The 18,678-nt window shown below is 43.1% G+C and overlaps 3 protein-coding genes across 8 annotated transcripts in view; 2 read left to right on the top strand and 1 right to left on the bottom strand.

The window, feature by feature from the left end:
- The window catches only part of mdn1 (midasin AAA ATPase 1), a 57,997-nt gene extending 47,708 nt beyond the window's left edge, over positions 1-10,289 (top strand). For both annotated transcript variants that reach the window (XM_028040211.1, XM_028040210.1), the window contains exons 87-102: positions 11-142; positions 386-527; positions 926-1,209; positions 1,296-1,451; positions 2,028-2,129; positions 2,209-2,404; positions 2,480-2,650; positions 2,873-3,024; positions 3,137-3,226; positions 4,003-4,118; positions 4,240-4,414; positions 4,599-4,672; positions 4,799-4,913; positions 5,049-5,115; positions 9,296-9,438; positions 9,506-10,289. In XM_028040211.1, coding sequence (XP_027896012.1) covers positions 11-142; positions 386-527; positions 926-1,209; positions 1,296-1,451; positions 2,028-2,129; positions 2,209-2,404; positions 2,480-2,650; positions 2,873-3,024; positions 3,137-3,226; positions 4,003-4,118; positions 4,240-4,414; positions 4,599-4,672; positions 4,799-4,913; positions 5,049-5,115; positions 9,296-9,438; positions 9,506-9,691 — 2,301 coding nt within the window. In that variant the 3' untranslated portion in view covers positions 9,692-10,289. The remainder of the gene's footprint in view (positions 1-10; positions 143-385; positions 528-925; positions 1,210-1,295; positions 1,452-2,027; positions 2,130-2,208; positions 2,405-2,479; positions 2,651-2,872; positions 3,025-3,136; positions 3,227-4,002; positions 4,119-4,239; positions 4,415-4,598; positions 4,673-4,798; positions 4,914-5,048; positions 5,116-9,295; positions 9,439-9,505) is intronic.
- A 1,182-nt stretch (positions 10,290-11,471) lies between these two features.
- On the top strand, positions 11,472-14,787 carry lyrm2 (LYR motif containing 2). Its single transcript, XM_028040221.1, has 3 exons — positions 11,472-11,620; positions 11,693-11,833; positions 14,520-14,787. Exons 1-3 carry the CDS (start codon positions 11,579-11,581, stop codon positions 14,598-14,600), a joined length of 264 nt encoding a protein of 87 aa, XP_027896022.1. The 5' UTR covers positions 11,472-11,578; the 3' UTR covers positions 14,601-14,787.
- The window catches only part of ankrd6b (ankyrin repeat domain 6b), a 37,164-nt gene continuing 33,267 nt past the window's right edge, over positions 14,782-18,678 (bottom strand). For 4 of the 5 annotated variants that reach the window (XM_028040217.1, XM_028040219.1, XM_028040215.1 and 1 more), the window contains one exon: positions 14,782-16,801. In XM_028040217.1, the coding sequence (XP_027896018.1) occupies positions 16,254-16,801 (548 nt within the window). In that variant the 3' untranslated portion in view covers positions 14,782-16,253. Of the gene's footprint in view, positions 16,802-17,287; positions 18,022-18,678 lie in introns of those variants that run through there. The other variant, XM_028040218.1, reaches the window with a different exon arrangement.

The following is an 18,678-nucleotide window of genomic DNA, read 5'->3' as shown; positions in this document are numbered from 1 at the left end:
CCTCCTGCAGGGCGAATCTGAGCTGGTGGCTAAAGAGGACAACCTGGACACAGCCGACTCCAACAGGGACAAGAAGAGTCAGGACCAGGATGAAGAGCAGCGTGAGGAGGAGACGGAGAAGATCCACGAGCAAGGAGACGAGGTGACCTCACATCCCCTCCAGCTGTTCACTACTTCCTGTTTCTGTTTGCCCTGTCGTCTCCATATCAGAACCGGAGAATCAGTTCGCCAGAAATATGATAAGATAAATCAGTTTGTTGTCTTCAAGATGGTAGCCGACAAAAACTTCAAGACATTTGTTAGAAGCCCAGAGGTCTCATCCTTTTTAAAAGCTCAGGATAATAACAGCAGTCCAAACTAACGTGTGTGTTCCTCCGGCTTCCAGAGAGAGTTTGATGAGAACGAGGTGGACCCGTACCACGGTCAGCAGGAGCAGAGACCAGAACCAGAGGCCATGGACCTGCCTGACGACCTCATCCTGGACCAGGAGGAAGAGGCTGGAGGAGATGATGATGAGGATGGTGATGGTGAGGAAGCTGGTGCTCAACGTCTAAATACATGAGTGTGTTGTCACTCCTCATGTTCTGATACTTTCTAACTTTTGACTGGATTTTGAATAATCTAGTCATAAGATTACAACTGGATGCTAATTATTAAAACTAAAACTTCAATTATCTGCAATTTCCTTTAGGAATCCAGATCAACAGATCTGTCTTATGGTTGTATTTAAAAATTCTCTTGTTTTGTTTCCCATTTATTAGAATCAGAATTTTATTCAGGACTTGGCTAGCTGAACACAATCTTCTAATATGAACTATTTTAAGTTTTCCTTTTGTTTAATATGTAAGACTAAAAGCATTTTTCATTCCTAAATGTCCTGTTTCTACAAATAGTGAATGACTTATTGACTGTTTGGACTTTTCAGATGAAAACCCGCTAGATATTGATGACAAGGCCATGGAGGTGGAGCTGAAAGAGGAAGAACAGCGAGATGGAGAGGAAGAGGAGTCAGGAGAAACTGAGATGGAGAACCAGAGAGACGACGAACAGAACCAGGAACCCAAATCTGAGGAAGAGGATGAGAAAGGACATGAGAAACAGGAAGAGGCAGCTGATGAAGATGAAGAAGAAAAGGAGGGGAAGGAGAATAGAGAAGCACAGGAAGAAAAAGATAAGGCTGCTGGAGATGACAGCGGAGAGAAACTCAAGGTCTGAGTAGAAACAGAGTCGATGGTGTGACGGAATCAAGAGCTGCTAACAGCCTCGTTATTTGGGTGTTTTGTTGGGACATCCAGCAGGAGGATGAAGCTGAGAGTGAGGATGATGAGCAGCCCAGCTCTGCTGAGAGGAAGGAGCACAGTGCAGACGGTCAGACTGGAGAGCAGAATATTCAGAGTGACTCCGCTGTGGAGCTGGCCGGCGCCGCTGCAGAGACAGATCAGGCTAAAGAGGTAACGTTCCACCCAGCTGCCCCCGACTGGGGCAAATCTCAACCTCGTTTAGCCACTCTGGTATATAACATGAAAACAGTCTGCACTCTGGTCAACTGGGCACTCAAATAATCAGCACACATGTTCATTTATTTAAAGTAAAACACATCTGGTTCTTCTACAGCTGATTGAGATTTCTGGCCTCTAAAATTCCTGATCCTCAGTAGAAGGCAGATGGATTCTCTACCTCCGATATCAATGTTTCTTAACTTGGTGTTAGCAACTGACTGAGAGGAGCACATGCTTAGTTTTTCAATAGGATCCAAGGCAGAAAATTAGCACAAACACCTTATCAAACTATCAACTATCAAACACGGCCCGGTTTGCAGCCTCAGCTTCCAGTCCACAAGGGGACATGGTCTCCTCTTCAAAGCTAAAAGTCAAATGTAAAGCTGCATGTCAGACAACCGAAACATCATCAGGCTGCATCAGGACTGAGGGATTAACAGTTTGAGAAATGTAGAGTGAACTTAAAGTGACACTAACACAGGCCTGCTTCTTTGGTTTTCCTGCTTGGTTTTTTGTTTCCCCCTCTAGGAGCATGGCAGCGGTGCAGCTGATGCCAGCCAATCAGAAGGCCACCAGTCCAAGCTGACAGCCAGGATGGCCTCTCAGAAGCAGACTCAGAGCCAGACTCAGGTACTGCTCTTTCATCCCACTCTGCTGTTCTCCATGTTTGTGTTCAGGTGGGACAATGTTCCTCCACTTCCTGTTTCAGAGCTTTAAGAGGAAACCGGGCCAAGCAGATAACGAGCGTTCGCCTGGGGATTACAGCGAGCGCGTCAACAAGCGCCTGAGAACGGTCGAGAGCAGCCAGGAACGCTCTGAGAGCAGGCAGGCAGACAGCCAGCACGACTCAGACCTGTATGAACACATCCGACCTGGGGAGACAGCCTACGACTCCCAGACCTACGGTCAGTGATCATACACACACTCCCACACACACACAGCGCTCTGGAGCTCAGGAACCCTCTGATTCTTGCTTTCAGATGTCGCCAGTGCAGAGCAACAGAAGGCAGCAGGACCTCTGAAGGATCAGGATGAAGATGGAAATGATGATGTTGCCATGGAGACAGAGGACCAGGAGGAACAACTCCAGTCTGCTGATGTAGAGGAGCTGAAGCCGGAGCAGCTGGAGACCTCCAAGTTCTCCCAGAAAGGTTTCCGATTCCTCCTCATAAATATTGAGCTTGGTTCTGGTACAGATTCTGGTCCAGTTCTGGTCTGATTCTGATGTGGTTCTTGTTCTGGTTCTGGATCGGTCTGGTCCTTGTTCTGGTTCTGGTCCGGTCCAGTCAGGTTCAGTCTGGATGTGCGCTGCATCATCCAGAGATCAGAACCCATCCTGGTGTGATGGGATGGTTTCCCATGTTGTTGTGCAGGTGTGGAGAGCGGAGAAGCTGAGCAGCAGAGGCAGGATGAGGAAGATGAGAGGCTGAAGGAGCGACAGCCTCCTGGAGAGGAAGAGAAATCCACCAGGAGCTCTGAATCCACCATTCACACGGCTCCTGCTGTCCTGCTGCTGTCTGAGCAGGTGGAGCCCTGACCGCTGCTTCCTGTCCAGAAGCATCAATGCCCCAAAATCTAATAACATCAGACAATACTGTAAGGAGTAGTTATTATTAACTGCAGATGTGTTTCTGTAGAAGACAGAGCGAGACCCAGAGGAGCTGAGGAGGGAGATGGAGCTGCAGCTGGAGGCCTGGCGTCAGCTGGCTCCAGGAACCCAGGAGGAGGTGAGACACTCTCAGCTGGCTGACCCCAGGATGCTACTAACGACGAGCATCCTGGGGCCAAGGGTTACACATCAACCACTGAGCATGTACACCTGACATGTACAAACAGGTGACAAAACCCCCACACCCTCTTCTCGTGTCAAGAATGAATCTGACAACAAGGTCACCAGTGAGCTGGATTCTGTTAGCATTTCAGGAAGCAGGAAGTTCAGATTAACTAGAGATTCTGGTGGTTTTATCACGTCCTCTAACTGGGAAGAGAGGAGAGTATTATTGAGTCCCAAGGGAAAATTGCTTATTAGTTGATAAGCTACTCCACTGAATGTTAATAATACAAATATAACTAATACAAACATAATACATAGAAATAAACATATAACATAATAACACAAATATAACCATAATACAAATCTAATCATAAGCAATTCTTCAAGAGGGACTGCATCAATACACACATCATATGGTGTATTATATGTTTTTGACATGTCATCGATTGATTAAAGGAAGTAGTTTTTCAGGAAGCTTCTTACCATCAAACTGACACATTACATGTCACAGGCAAACGTTAGTGATTGGATAAAATTTCAAACCTGAACACAGTCCACGCCTCCAGGAATCAATCGTTTCTCAGCATGTGAGAGCCCAGAGCCTCTGGAGGAAGCAAAGTGTCTGATTTCTACCAGGCTAGTTCTGTTCTAATGCAGCGTGGCATCTGCGCAGCGTGGCGTTGGTGTTTGCTGCAGCTCAGACTCTCCCTTCTGCTCTGTTGGTTCCAGGAGGCTGCAGCAGCTTCCATGTGGCTCCAGTACCAGGCCCTGACCTCTGCCCTCTCCCAGCAGCTGTGTGAGCAACTGCGCCTCATCCTGGAGCCCACGCAGGCTGCCAAGCTCCGGTCAGTACACACACTCTGCATGGATGTGTTGTCTCCCTGCTGAGCTAGAACCCTGAGATGACCATGTGTTGGTGATGGGTATGTGTGTGTGTGTGTGTGTTTTCTTGTGGCTGCTCCTCAGTGGGGATTACCGCACAGGGAAGCGGCTGAACATGAGGAAGGTGATCCCTTACATCGCCAGTCAGTTCAGAAAGGACAAGATCTGGCTGAGGAGGACCAAGCCCAGCAAGAGAGAGTACCAGATCTGTCTAGCAGTGGATGACTCCTCCAGCATGGTTGACAACCACTCTAAACAGGTACATCACCTCGACTGCAGACGTGACTTTAACGGAGCTCACAACTTTTTGTTGCTGGGAAAAAAAACTTCTTCATTAGGAAGGAGGCTCAAAGTGCCTTCTGTCCCTGAACCCAAAACGGTCCAATCGTTTGACAGCGTCGTGTAAACCCTGTGACTCTCTGTGCTTCCTCTGTGTGTTCCAGCTGGCGTTCGAGTCCCTGTCAGTGATCATCAACGCTCTCACTCTGCTGGAGGTCGGCCAGGTGTCTGTGTGCAGGTGAGAGCACTGAGATAAACCCACAGAACTGCAGTCGGTTTATCTGAAGGAAGAAATGAAACGAATGTTTTGGTTCGATGTAAACGTGAAGCTGATAACAGTCCTGTCTCCTCCTCCTGTGTGTAGTTTTGGGGAGCAGATGCAGCTGCTGCATCCCTTCCAGCAGCAGTTTAACGACGAGTCGGGAGCTCGCATTCTGCGCCTCTGTCAGTTCCAACAGAAGAAGACCAGGATAGCTCAGGTAGGAATTTCCCCAGCGGCTCTGAGGATTGCTCACAGTCTTGTGTTTTTGCTGCTGGAACAGAGCCTGTGCTGGAGGTCAGCTGCTCTGACCTCTGGGACAGCAGCCTGACTGGTTCTCTGTTCTCTTCTGCAGTTTCTGGAAACGTCTACTAAGATGTTTCTCTCAGCACGACAGCAAATTCCAGGATCTCCGAGCTCAGGTAAACCAGCATCACACTGCTGGACCGGTCATTACTGAATAATATGAATAATAATAATAATAACTAGAACATTTCTGAAGAAATTTAAACTGGGCCTGCCAAAGTGTGCCTGTCAATTGGCACACTTCGTGGGCGTTCTGATGCTACAAATTAGCATCAATGCTAAAGTAAGCCACAATGTACTCAATAGCATGTGGAGAGTCACAAGCATGTTGAGTAACATGGACTTATGCTATTCAGTATGTTGAAATTAGTATACAAGTTAAAATGAGCCAAATTGCTAACATTAGCCAAAATGCTGTCAGTGGCATGTGGAGCATCACTCCATTCAGTGTACTAAGTGTGGCTAATAAATAAGGAAAATAGCTAAAAGCTTTTTTTTTAGTGAAAAGGCTAACGCTAATGGGGGGCAGTGAAATGCTAAGGTTTGTGCTGAGGTTAATTCACTATCATGCGCAGCAGGGAAGTGCAATAACCTGAGAGAAAAAGAGTAAAGGCAGTACTATCCTGAGAGGAATATTTAGGCTTTTATTTTGAAATTCCGTTACAAAACTTAACACTGTGTTCCTGTCACTCCCCGTGATTAAACTCAGAATTACAAATTGCAATAAAACTGAAAAGAGAGATGTAACTTCTATCATGAATATAGATCAGTAAAACCCTCCAAATTACAATGAAATACTTTTACTTCTGGTGGCGCCGGAAGTAAGACCCATAATCGTTTCCCTAGTAAACCTCCCAGGAATAAGGTGGATAGAATATTCTGTTCCAATGGCATCAATGACATCAGCAGTGATGACATCACTCTATGATACCACAAAGGAATCTCTCTCTTGAATGTAGCTCACAGACAGCGTTTTCTCAGACCTGTTCCACAGTTCTATCGCGACAGATCACTCTTTAGTGCACGTTCGAAATTAATCAAAACAAGCGGGATATCGATTCCAGATATTACACGCCTTTCAGAGAAGCAAGAAATTACCAGAACATCGACATGAAGCAACAACGGATTGCTTGTGAACATGAAGCTTTTCCAGCTGAGCTTTCATGGGTCGACATTATGGACCTCAACATCCAAGTCGACTACGACGCTGTCATTTTCCCTTTCGAAGAAGACATAGACAGCCCCATTGAGCCGGAAGATGAATCACCAGAGATCCAGGGGGAGTCGAGTCCTTCCGGCGACTTGGAGATTCCAACATCACTGGAAGTCAAGCAGGAAACAACTCCCTCTGCTGGCTTCGAGATTACCCCCTCAGTGGAAGTCATGGAAGAGCCTAGCCAACACATCCATGATCTTACAAAGCAGGTAGACGATCTTAAAAAACAATTGCAGAGTAAGATTTTTGATCTCCATGAGGAAAGAGAGCAAAGGATTGCATACCAGGCTGAAGTCAAATCACAGCAGGAGGAGATTGAGAAACTGCAAAAAATGTTAGAAAAAGAACGTCACCTGCGAGTCAAACCTGAACATGGAAGAAACGTACCAGAGATTCCAAATGTACCAAAGGTTTCTTGCTCTTCCAAAGTTACAGCCGACAAGAGCATTCTTCAGCAGCTGGAGTACTTCAAGAGGGAGGCTGAAAAATACGCCTCCCGCAACAAAGGTCTGATAGACGTAATGGTTGAAGAGTACAGAGTGAGACTTAAATATGAAGAACAGCTCAAACGTCACACCGAGCAAGCTTCCAAATTCAGAGAACAGGAGGAAACAGTGAAATCTCTGCAGGGTCAGGTTGCAGACCTGAAGGTAAAGTTGAAACTTGCTCTGGAAAATAACCATCCTAGAGTCTCCACCCAACCAGAGCCCCCCCTGCAAACAGAGCAAAGACAGACCTTCAAGCCACCAGGGGTCTCCATGCATAGCCTGGCTTGGCCTTTGCACAGATTCACTCCTAGGCTGCAAACAGAGGAGTCCAAGCAAAGCCAAATCTCCACACAAACTGGGAGGTCCGAGGAAAGACAGACATCCATGCGACCAATGGAGGGCCTTCGTGTTGGCATTGGCATGAAGGCCAATCTATGTCCGGCTCGTCCTTTACGTCGACCCACACCCAAGTGGCACTAACCTAGGTCACTATCCAAACCCAGGTTTTGCTAACACTTGGCATTAATTACTTCATTAATTGGACTCTCTAAATTGTCCTACGGTGTGAATGTGTGTGTGCAAGGATAAGTGTGTTAGATGATGGATGGATGAATATTTGTTCAATGTGTCTGACAGTAGAATATGAAACAGAGAATCTGCGAAAATGCATCTAGCTCTGCTACTGTCCAGAAACAACCAATCAGAACCAAAAGACAAACTTTTGGTTCTGATTGGTTTCTAATGCGCTGAATGTGTCTCAGTACATTCAACACATTAGACTACTAGTGTACTGCAGCTACGCAATTGGCAGAGAAACACCCTAATATTATATCATCATTGGTTATTTGTAGAATGATTTAGAAAACAAAATGCTGTACAAGTTTGTCAAAACTATTTGACACATATTAGAACTTAGCATTGATTTCCTTCATTTTAGTAGCTGCGATTTTGCCTAATCCACACATTTACCTTAACCTTAAACAATACTAGTCTATTCCTAACCCTGTCTAAACCTTAATTAGCATCTTACCTCTAAACATTAAACAAAGCAATGAGTCCATCATATTAGAACCACACTTTGGTCCTAATATGATGGAACTAATGCAGTGTTTCTCATTCCGGTCCTCAGGCCCCCCTGCCCTGCATGTTTTAGTTGTTCCCCTTCTGCCACACACCTGGATTGAATCTGTGAGTGATTAACAGACTTCTCCAGTACTTGATGACTGCAGAAGAGGTCATGCAATCATTTGGATCAGCTGTTCTGAAACAGAGACACATCTAAAACCTGCAGAGCAGGGGGGCTTGAGGACTGGAATTGAGAAGCACTGACCTAATGTGACACTGGACATATAATGATGCGTTCACACCAAATGCGTTTTGAGCGTCAGGCGCAGCTGGTTTGCATTCAAAGTCTATGTGGAGGCGCGTCGAGGGCCGTCGCGGCGCTTCGAGCCTCTAGCGCGGCGCAATTTGAACCATTTGGAGCTTTTGACACATCAAGCACATCCAACGCTCCACATAGACCTTGAATGTAAACCAGACTCACCTGACGCTTAAAACGTGTTTGATGTGAATGTACCAGTAGAATATTCAGTTCCACTGGTAATGATGACATCAGCAGTGATGACATCACTCTTTGATGCATCAAATGAATCTCTTTCTTGAGTGTAGCACACAGTCTGTTTTTTTCAGACCTGTTCCTGTTTCAGACTTATAAGTTAGTGGAAGTAGGAAGCGACAGTTATTTTGAGGTGTAGAACAATAGGTACCTGCCATAGCAATGTATCTCTATACATTGCTATTCGCCCTTCTTGAAACCCAAGGTCACCTTACATAATGTAACATAAAAACAAACACCAAATTAAAATATATAGTAAAAATTGAGTATGAAACAAGATTTATTAAGACAATGCAATTGCAATCAAAGAGCATAAGCTACTTGAAACAGATGGGTTTGAGTTTGGACTTGAAGTGTGGAAAAGAGTCGATGTTACAGAAATCAGGTGGGAGCAGAGCGGCTGAATGCTCAGGGGGACGAACAGAAGAACAGGATCTGAGGGCACCAGTGGTGTAGCCATGTGAAGGAGGTCCAAAAGATGGAGGGGAAAGGTTGTGAACTGCTTTGACAGTAAGGAGGAATATTTTATAGTTGATGCGATATGAGATGGGAATCCAATGGAGCTGTTGTAGAACATCATAACATCATATCCATTCAGTAATAAAAGAGATGGCTGAGAATGGAACAGTTCTTCACTGATGCCTTTCAGGATGAAGGTCTTGAGTTCAAATCGTTCCCATGTTAATAAAAGTATTATAAAGATAAATAATTCCCCACAGCTGAATCACCCTAAAATGTCCAACCAACCCAGGACAAGACCTGTCCACTAATAATAATAATATGAGATAATATTCAACAACCTGATGGTAATAAAAGCCTGATTCACGCTTTGTGACAGCTGCTGACTTGAAGTGAGACGGTGTGTCAGGACTGTGTTTGATAAAGGCTGGACAAAGTGTAGCTCTGCTCTGCAGAGTGATCAGCTTCTGTAGGCAGAAATCATGATTCATACTCTGACTCCTGATGACCCTCAGAGACGGCCCAGCTGCTGCTCATCGTGTCTGACGGCAGGGGATTGTTCCTGGAGGGCAAGGAGCGCGTGGTGACAGCGGTGCAGGCAGCACGCACAGCTAACATCTTTGTGATCTTCGTGGTTCTGGACAACCCCAACACCCGGGTGAGAGCATGACAGCCGACCCTTCTGTCCTCTGTAGAATGAATACTAACCCTGTGCTGCGCTGCAGGACTCCATCCTGGACATCAAGGTGCCCATCTTCAAAGGGCCAGGAGAGCTGCCAGAGATCCGCTCCTACATGGACGAGTTCCCCTTCCCCTTCTACGTCATCCTGCGGGACGTCAACGCCCTGCCGGAGACGCTGAGCGACGCGCTGAGACAGTGGTTTGAGCTCATCACAGCTGCTGACCAATAGGCAGGCCAGAAGCAACGGCTAACTGCTGGAACCTGCAGAGCAGGCTCTCTGACCTTGTGCCTTCAGCCTGTTGTGTTCCCCAGTGTGACAGCAGGCTGTCAGTCTGATGATGTTTCATGTTAGAATCTTCAACATCTAACATGAAACATTTTGAGCAAAGATGGAACCACTATTCTGAAGACGACAGACTCGAATGTGTTAGACTGGGTCAAGCTGCTGTGTGGACGGGACTGTCCATGTCTTCACTGGGTCACAGTATGTGGGGACGGAGGGTCAGGGGACCTAATCATGTGCCTTGGGGAACCCCATCAGGATGCTCAAGCTTTAATTTAAACACTTCGTTCAGCTATTGTGTGGAAGTAAAGCCTCATGCTGACAGGACAAATGTGAGACGTTTCTGATGTGTACATGAGCAGAAATATTGAAGTTTTATGTATTTACCTGCTAATGTGAATGATGTAAAGATCTGAGGTTTACAGGTTGTGCCACATTTCTCTCACCTGGCAGAAGAGCAAAACAACTCTGCTCCATGTTGGCAGATCACTATTTTACTATTAATTTAATCGATCATAATAAAGTTTTATGGAAAGAACATGAATTTGGTTAAACTATAAATTTGTCCTCAAAAAAGCTAAAACTGATTCCTCACTTCTACCTGCATGTCTGAGGAAATCTAAATGTTTTCTGGTCAGTGTTGATCTCATAAGAACAATTTACTCATTCATTATTTTTGTTCAGTGTCTCTAACTGTTAATTATATGTATACATGGCTCATTCTGTTGAACAGAGGCAATGAATCCCAGCAGACATCAAAACTGTTCAAATTCTACAAATAATCACCAATCTGTTCCATTTCTGCCAAATGAAAATTAATCTATGAACTGAAGGTCTGCTTGAGCTTAGTGATGGATTGATAGGCAGATAGAATGTCAATCCTGTAGTTCAACCCTGATCTGAGTTTTCTTCAACAGAGGATTTCTCAACACTCTCCAAGGTAACTATGGGAAAGAAGGCGTCAAGTCTCAAGTCATTAGATGCACTCATTCATTTATGTGATTAATTAATTTGTTGCCATGTTATGAAGGAGAAAATATTATTTCAGGTAACTGGCAAATAAAGAGCAAATTTATAAATTCTTGATAAAATCCCATGGGGTGATGAACAGTACATAGTGTGAGCTTCAGACTGAAACATTTGTTCCTCTATGATGATTCTAAAAGCATTTCTGTTTCTTCTCTGAAAAGAGAGGAATCATGTTCTCATACGTCTCAGAATCATTTTAAGGCATTTAACACAAATGCTAGAATTTATTATTTTAGACCAATAAACGACATTCATGATAAAAATATAAGCGTAACCAGAGGTAACTAAGGTGAGTTCAAGAACATTTTCAGGGCACTTTAATTCATAGGTTATGTTGGTTTTTTGTTTCTTTTTTCAGAAATATTTATCTTGACGATCACCATCATTATTATTGATGTATTCTTGTATATAAAAGCCGTTTAACCCATTTTCAAAACTGTTTCAACATGTAGTGTGCCTTTTTATTGAAATCCCAGTTTAGTATGTTGCAATGCAAGAAGGTCAATACAGGCTGGCTGGAGGTCAGTTGATGTCCAGTCCTCTGCTCCACCCCTTACCTCTGTAATCATGACCTTCGTGATGCTTCAAAACTACTTGAACTAACTAAGCTTAAACTAAAATTGAAGACTTTAGTCATTTTTGAACAAGTTTATTAGAAAGGTGATTTCCTGTTATGTCATGGTTGACCTCCAATCCAGCAGCTGGCGCTATTGTGCCAAAAGGAGCGAGTCCTCCAGCGTCCAGTGAAGCAGCTGTTAACGTCCCCAGGACCACGGCAGCCTGTCCGCTCCCAGCTGGACAGAGATGGGCTCCAGGTTACCGCCAGCAGCGCTTTCTTTAAAGCAGGTAAACCCGAACTGAGACCGGCTCTGAGACTGAGAGCTGGACGGTGGGAGCTAACAGCAGCTGCTGTGTCAGTTCCTACAGAGGCAGAAGGTTCTGGGAGTTTACAGGAGCATGCTGAGGACCATCCGCCAAGTTCCGGACGAGGCGGACAGGAAGTACCTGAGAGGCTGGGCCAGGGAGGAATTCAAGAGGAACAAGAACGCCACCAACCAGGTTCTTCAGACTGTTAGCTTTTCCATTTCATAACCGACTCATCATGCGCTTTACAAGACAAAGCAGGTCCGATTCATAATCCATAGTTAATAGATTCATTCCAGTATAGTTAGATTCAAAATACAAGTAAACATAGAAATGTGTCAAACAGAATATGTGGAGTTAACAGCATCAATAGTTCATAAATATGAAAATTGAGAGATGATAGTGTAAGTTTGTCCTTCGGCAGCCTAAGCCTGTAGTAGCAGGCTGAGAGTCAGCCTGTTAGGTTTATAGGTCATTTTTCTATGATTTATTTATGTAAATTGGCACGCAATCTCAAAGCACTTTACAGAAAACGTCAATTCATTTATATCACATTAACATTTAAATTAATCCCAACTATCAAACATTACCTTCAGCTCCGTTTATTAGACAACATGGTGTTTAAGTTTCTACCCCAGGAAAGTCAGCAGATTGACTTGCAGCATTCACCCTCCAGGATGTAGTGACAGCAGACAGGTGTTATGTTGTGTCGTTGAATTTACAGCAATCCCTCATATATGTAGTCACAGTGGAGAGAAAAAAACTTCCCTATAACAGGAGGAAACCTCCAGCAGAACCAGAACCGGGTTTGGGAAGACAGAGCAGAATGCAGAAGAAACAGAGAACTGTTGTAGGATGATTTTCATTGATCATGGAAGTAAACGAGCGATTTGCTGATGGAATCGCAGCCAAACAAAATGCAAAGATCTTTGTAGTAAAATGTAAGCAAATGTTTAACAGCTACCTTCAAAGCTCGTGGTTCATGTCCATGTACTAAGCAAGTTAATCATATCTAGCTTGAGAAGTTATCACATTTTTCTTTAAATAATTTAGTTGGGATGAGTTGAAGGTTTAGATAAAGATCATATTTTTGACAACTTACAAAGCTTAACTGACTAAATCAATATTATTTAAGAAATCATTACTGCTGAGAGCGGGGGAATCTGACTGGGCTCTACGTTTGGCAACTGTGCTAAAAAGAAACCTAAGATTATTCTTATCTTTCTCTATTAATGATGAATAATACAATGTTCTAACTTGGTGAGTCTTTTTATACAGTAATAGACTATTTTTCCAAGTTACACATGTAGATACGAAGAGCGCTATTTTCTCTCAAACTTCCTATCGTTCTGTTTCAAAGCACACAGATCTGAATTAGGAGCCAACCTCCCATGGATAATTACATTCTTCGTTAAGGCGGCCATGTTGTCTAATGAGGAAGTAACACAATGAACAAGAACATCAATTTCAGAAGGACTAGAGATTAAATTGCTCCCTCCGTCTGTTTCTCTGAGATTCAGAGGAAATTAAACATGGAATAAATTCTTTAAAGGTTCTAGCAGCATTATTTGATAAAGATCTTCTATAAATTTTTCTCTCAGGTTTTGAGTACTGAGTTAAACTCAAAGGTTATTAAAAATAAAAAAGGGTTACTGTGATGTCTTCACAGATAATGTTGTATGTCAGCACAAGGTTTAACGTATGTAGATAAGAGTGAGTAGAACTGTGGATTCTTTGAGTAAACCTAATTGAGTTTATTAATTCTTTAATTATACCACTTTGTTACATCATGTAAGTCCTGACGTTATCTGGCTCTAGCAAGAAGGAACCGTTTTAATAAGTTTCTAGTCTGTCACTGTTCAGACCTGGTTTCTGTCCCGGTGGGTCCAAACCCAGCTGGAATGCAAACGGCCTGGGACTAAACCAAAAACACACAGGGAGCCCCCTGCTGGCCAAAGGTTTTCAGCATAACTTTATTGTGAACGTCAGCACTGTGTAATTTGAACCCTTTCATGCATAGTGGTCACTACAGTGGACAGCTATCTAAAAGCCATTTTCTTGTGCTTCCTGTGGATTTTTATGTTATAAATGCACACAGACCACTGAAGTGGACACTAATGCATCATAAAATATACCATCAACTACTGACCATCAGCTGCAAATGCAAGAAATTATTTTTGTTAAATACAATATGGCCGACAGACAAAGAAGCATGAGAACCGACCCGGTCCCTCCTTCTACTGTAGACGACTCTTGCAAGTAAAAAAAATTATTGTGACATCAGATAACCCCTAAGGAACAATACTACTGATGTATTTTTCAAATAACAACTTTGTATTTGGACAAAATTACAATTGATCACATAAAAATAAAAAATTAAAAAAAAATTATTTTTACAAAAAAAATTTCCTACCTTTTTTATGCCTTAAGAAAAAAAATTTAAAAAATGGAAAAAAAATTCTGACACAAAGGATCATAATTCATGCATGAGAGGGTTAATAAAGGCTCACAGGTGATGAAAACCCAGTTCTGTTTGTCAAAGAATACTACATCAGACCATCAAAAGGTTTTTAATACAGAAATGTAATCAGGAAGATAGCTGACTTTATTATTGCCATGCACACATTCTTCATGATTTTTTTCCTCCTCATCCTCCCTAATGGATTGTGTTTCTTTAATGAAAGGCTGCAGCCTCAGACACTCGTCTGTTCATGTATTCTGTGTCTGTCTTTCTTTGGACAGTATGTACTGTAATGCTGTGTAATTTCCCTTTGGGATTAATAAAGTATGATTGTTTATCTGATGGTGTCCACTTGTAGTAAGACCCCATTATCAGGTATGTGGGCTGCACTGATCTCGACTCTCTCTCTCATTGGCTCAGGATGCTATCCGCATGATGATCACACAGGCCACCAACCACCTGGAGGAGCTGCAGAAGTCTCTGTTGCTGGCGAGAAGCTGACCTCTGCGTTCTTCAGGAGTGTTCTTTACTTTTCTTCAGTGAAGAAAATCAGGATTTCAGTTGGACTGACAGTATGATACGCCACCTGGTGGCCCTGTGTGTTCATGACATCCATGTGTGAGGCAAGTGCAGCATCTGCCAATCAGGTATTTCATGTAAATAAAAAAGGCAATAAAGAAACTTTTATTGACTTTTTTTTATCATGTTTTCTGGCATCATGATCAGAGTGCATTATTCATGTGAAGGGAAAATTGACATCAGAAAGTAACACTGCAGCTGTTCTTCATGCAACACATTCAACGTTACACACTGAGCTGAGCTTCATCACGTTTCATGTTCACAAAGAATCCCACCCATGTCCATATCTACTTAATGTTTTATTATGAAAGCCAAATTGTTTATGACCTCAGTGTAAACTGCAAACACTCCTCTCTGTATGAAGACACAGTAAGGTCTTCATACTTAACTACATTGAAGATTACCTGATACATTAAAATAGCATTATGAGCTACAGAACCAGGTCACTGAAGGAAGTTCTGCTGTGGCGTCTCAAACTGACCACTGCAGATTGAAGGACCAGAGACCTGCAACATTTAGAAGTGTTCTACGTCCTACATTTGAATTAAAACTGCATCATTAGCATGCAGTCAAACTACATGGCTCTGCTAACGATATGTAACTGTAATCATATGTAGCCAGGTGTGCTGAAGCAGAGAGACGTGTAACAGCTGCAGGCCAGCGACCCTGGAGGACTGCAGGATGTACAGCTCTCAGTAAGGGACAAAACACCTGTTTCTAGTCTCAGGAATGTCGGAACTGTTTCTCCTTCTGAATATCAAGCTCATATAAAAGGAAACATTTACAAAATGGCAAAGATCCATGATTCTTCTGATGAATTTCCCCTGGATTCCCTGAGTGTGCACTTGATTAAAAAGGATGTATGGCATAAAAAATGAATATTCTACTCCTGGGGTTATATTTAAATCACTACAACATCTAAAATCCCAACTAATGAGATGCTTACCCTAAATGTAAATTTCCTCCATGTATCTCTAATATTTCACCTAACTAGAGAAAAAAGCTGTTACTGTTCCAGAAATTCCATGATGTGTTCTTTGTGGGCTTCCTTCCTGACTCATCCAGTAAACAGCAGATTAATTACATCAGTGGCATTTTAAACATATTTTTTCTTTAGTCTTCAACAATCTGTGTTAACTCTACAGCTTTAATAAAATACAGTAAAACAAATGGCTGGAAATCCACCAGGTTTTTCCACATTCAGTGTTATAAATACATCATAGCTTATCTGTTTGAATCCAGCAGGCAGGCAGGCAGGCAGGCAGGCGTGTCCCCACATGATGGTGTGATCATAGTGAACACTACGGATCATAGTGAACACTAGGGCTCATAGTATGTAGTATGTACTATGAGCCCTAGTGGATTTCAAGGATGCTATATGAAGAAGATGCTGTGCTTCTTCATGTAGCATCCTTATGTTAAGAACATAAGAATGTTATTTTCAATAAAGAACTGTATGAACACATTAAGTTACTTGCTCAGTTCTGCAATAACAATCAGCGCCACATGGATGGAGGTGCTAATATTCCAGACAGCCCCACTCCCTGGAAGGCCAGAATGTTCTGAAGAGGTGTGTTAGTAGTCGTCATGGCGACTTGTCCTCAGAACACGGAGCTCCTCCTCCAGGTGAGCGATCCTCTGGACCAGAGCTGCCTTGTCGGCCTGAGCCCTCTGGTCAGCCTGCCAGTGAGCCTCCTGCACCTTCCTCTCATACCAGCGCTCCATCTGGGTGGACACGGCCTCGAAGAAGTACTGGGTCACCTCCACAGCATGCATGCTGTCCCTCTCCTGGGCAAAGGTCGGCCCACCAGAGGGGTCTCTGAGCAGTTCCATAGTCCGGACCCCCGTATCTCCCCTTGACCTGGTCCTGCCGCCTGCATGCTTTTCACGCTGCCTGACTCTGACTCGGCCTCTCTCTGCATCTCTGCTGCTGCAGCGCCGCCCTGTGGCCGGAGACAGGCTGCTGGCTCTGTGCCTCGGTCTGCCAGCAGCCTTTGGGTCCGCCAGGCCCGCTCTCTGCAGGTTCTGTTTTTTCCTCTGAGTGTCTGCAGAGCGCTCCTTAGGCCGGACCACCTGGACAGATGACGGTGCTGCAGCCTCTGTCTTATGCTCCTTCTCACCATCTGGTTGGAGGTGGAAAAGATTAGTTTAGTGAGCCGTCATGCAATCATAAACTATTAATCAATTTGGGGAAAGCTGAGCAAGTCCATTTAATCAGAAATCATGTTTTGTGGAGTTATTAAAAACGTTCAATTCATGTTTTCATCTAGTTTTAGTAACCTTTATTGGTGTAAATTTATCAGTGCATTGTAGATTTTAGGGGCCTAAAGTTGAACAAAGTCCCAGTTCAGTGTGTAGTTTATTTTTAAAGTCATGGTTCTGTTTGGAATGACTTCAATTCATTTCAATAGAATTTTGTTATGTAAGACTGTAAGCAGTGCAGTGGTGTCAAACTGCAGATCTTGAGACCTTCTTCCTACATTTGAATCAGAGGTCTAACCTAGTGATGTGTCTTCTGTGCCGAGGCGTCAAAGTGTGTCGAGTGATCCAGGAGTTCTATGAAGCACACATCCAGGTTTGTGTTATGGAGCCGCTGTGACGTTTGAAGCCTCGTATTCAGACTAAACCATGTGACTGATTCAGGAACTGGCTCTTCAGTTTGCTTGTGAATCAAAGTAAATGGTAAAATCACATTTTCTTATTTCAGGATTTTCTTGCATTTGCAATTCATTTGTGCACCTTTTGTGTGGTGGACCCTGTTCTGAGGTTCACACAGAGTAATAATAAATCATCACTTCTGTGCCTTATTCATTTCCATCACTTGGTTGATGTCTGAATAAAATAAACACTTATTCAATATTTGAAATGTTGTCTTTTATTTTGAACATCGTGTGATTACTCTTAGATATTAGACTTTGTCTGCATATCAGTTTTAACTGATAAACCTTGTTAAACTTTTCTAGTTCAAACTTTGGATGCTACGCTTGCTATGCTACCAAATAAAAAAAGGTTCTTGATGTGATATGTTGAGGGTAAATGCGTTCCGAAAATGCACATACACCATGATTTCAATATTTTTTTCAGCCATAAATCCTGCATAAAATTTAAAAAAAGTTAATTTATCTTTCTCCTTTTTGAGAACTTTTTGAGAACTCCTTTTTGTAAAAAAAAAAAACAACACAGTGGATCCTGTGTTCTAATATCCTCCTAATTTCTGATGTTTTAAAAGATGAAGTGTCGTGTCCAAATGAAGCTGAATGACATGTATATAACTCATCTGTGCTGAGGCATCATAGAGCTCTGCACAAAGGCAACGACACTGTGGCCAAGCTCAGCCAGGTCACTGTAGGATGAGACAGCAAACAGTCATACAGGAACATCTGGGACCAGAGAATCAGAATAGGGGAGCTCAAGTCCAGTCCTCAAGAGATACCATCCCACAACTTTCATATGCATCCCTGCTCCAACACACCTGAATCAAATGAATGGCTCTTTAGCAGGCCTGTTTAGAGCTGATCCCGGTCTGTTGGAGTAAGGATGCTTCTAAAAGTTGCAGGATGGACTTGAGCACCCCTGCACTAGAATAATGGGAAGGTGAGAAAATGTTTAATCCCAACTAATGTAAACCTGATGATGTGTTTCTGGCTCAGCTGCACTCACAAAGCACATGAAGTGCTTCATCTGCTGAGATGAACCTGAGCACAGAGGTTTTTATCTTTAAGTTATAAATAAATAAATAAATAAGCTCCCAAGGTTTATGACACTCACACCAACATCCTCTGTCCTATTTGTTCCTAGTTTTTTTTTTTTGATCCAGCCATATATATTATTATATTAACAGATTAAGACTATAATCAGAATGTATGTATTAGTATCACAAACACTTGTTAATTCAGTTTAAGGCTTCATGCATCATGTTGTTTCCATGTTGCCTATTTTACATATTTTGTCCACTTGATGTCTCAGTAGAGCAAATGAAGCACCAAAGCCTTCATTTGCA

Source organism: Xiphophorus couchianus, chromosome 15 (assembly GCF_001444195.1).
Source record: "Xiphophorus couchianus chromosome 15, X_couchianus-1.0, whole genome shotgun sequence".
NCBI lineage: Eukaryota > Metazoa > Chordata > Actinopteri > Cyprinodontiformes > Poeciliidae > Xiphophorus > Xiphophorus couchianus.
This window is presented reverse-complemented; position numbering and strand designations above follow the sequence as displayed.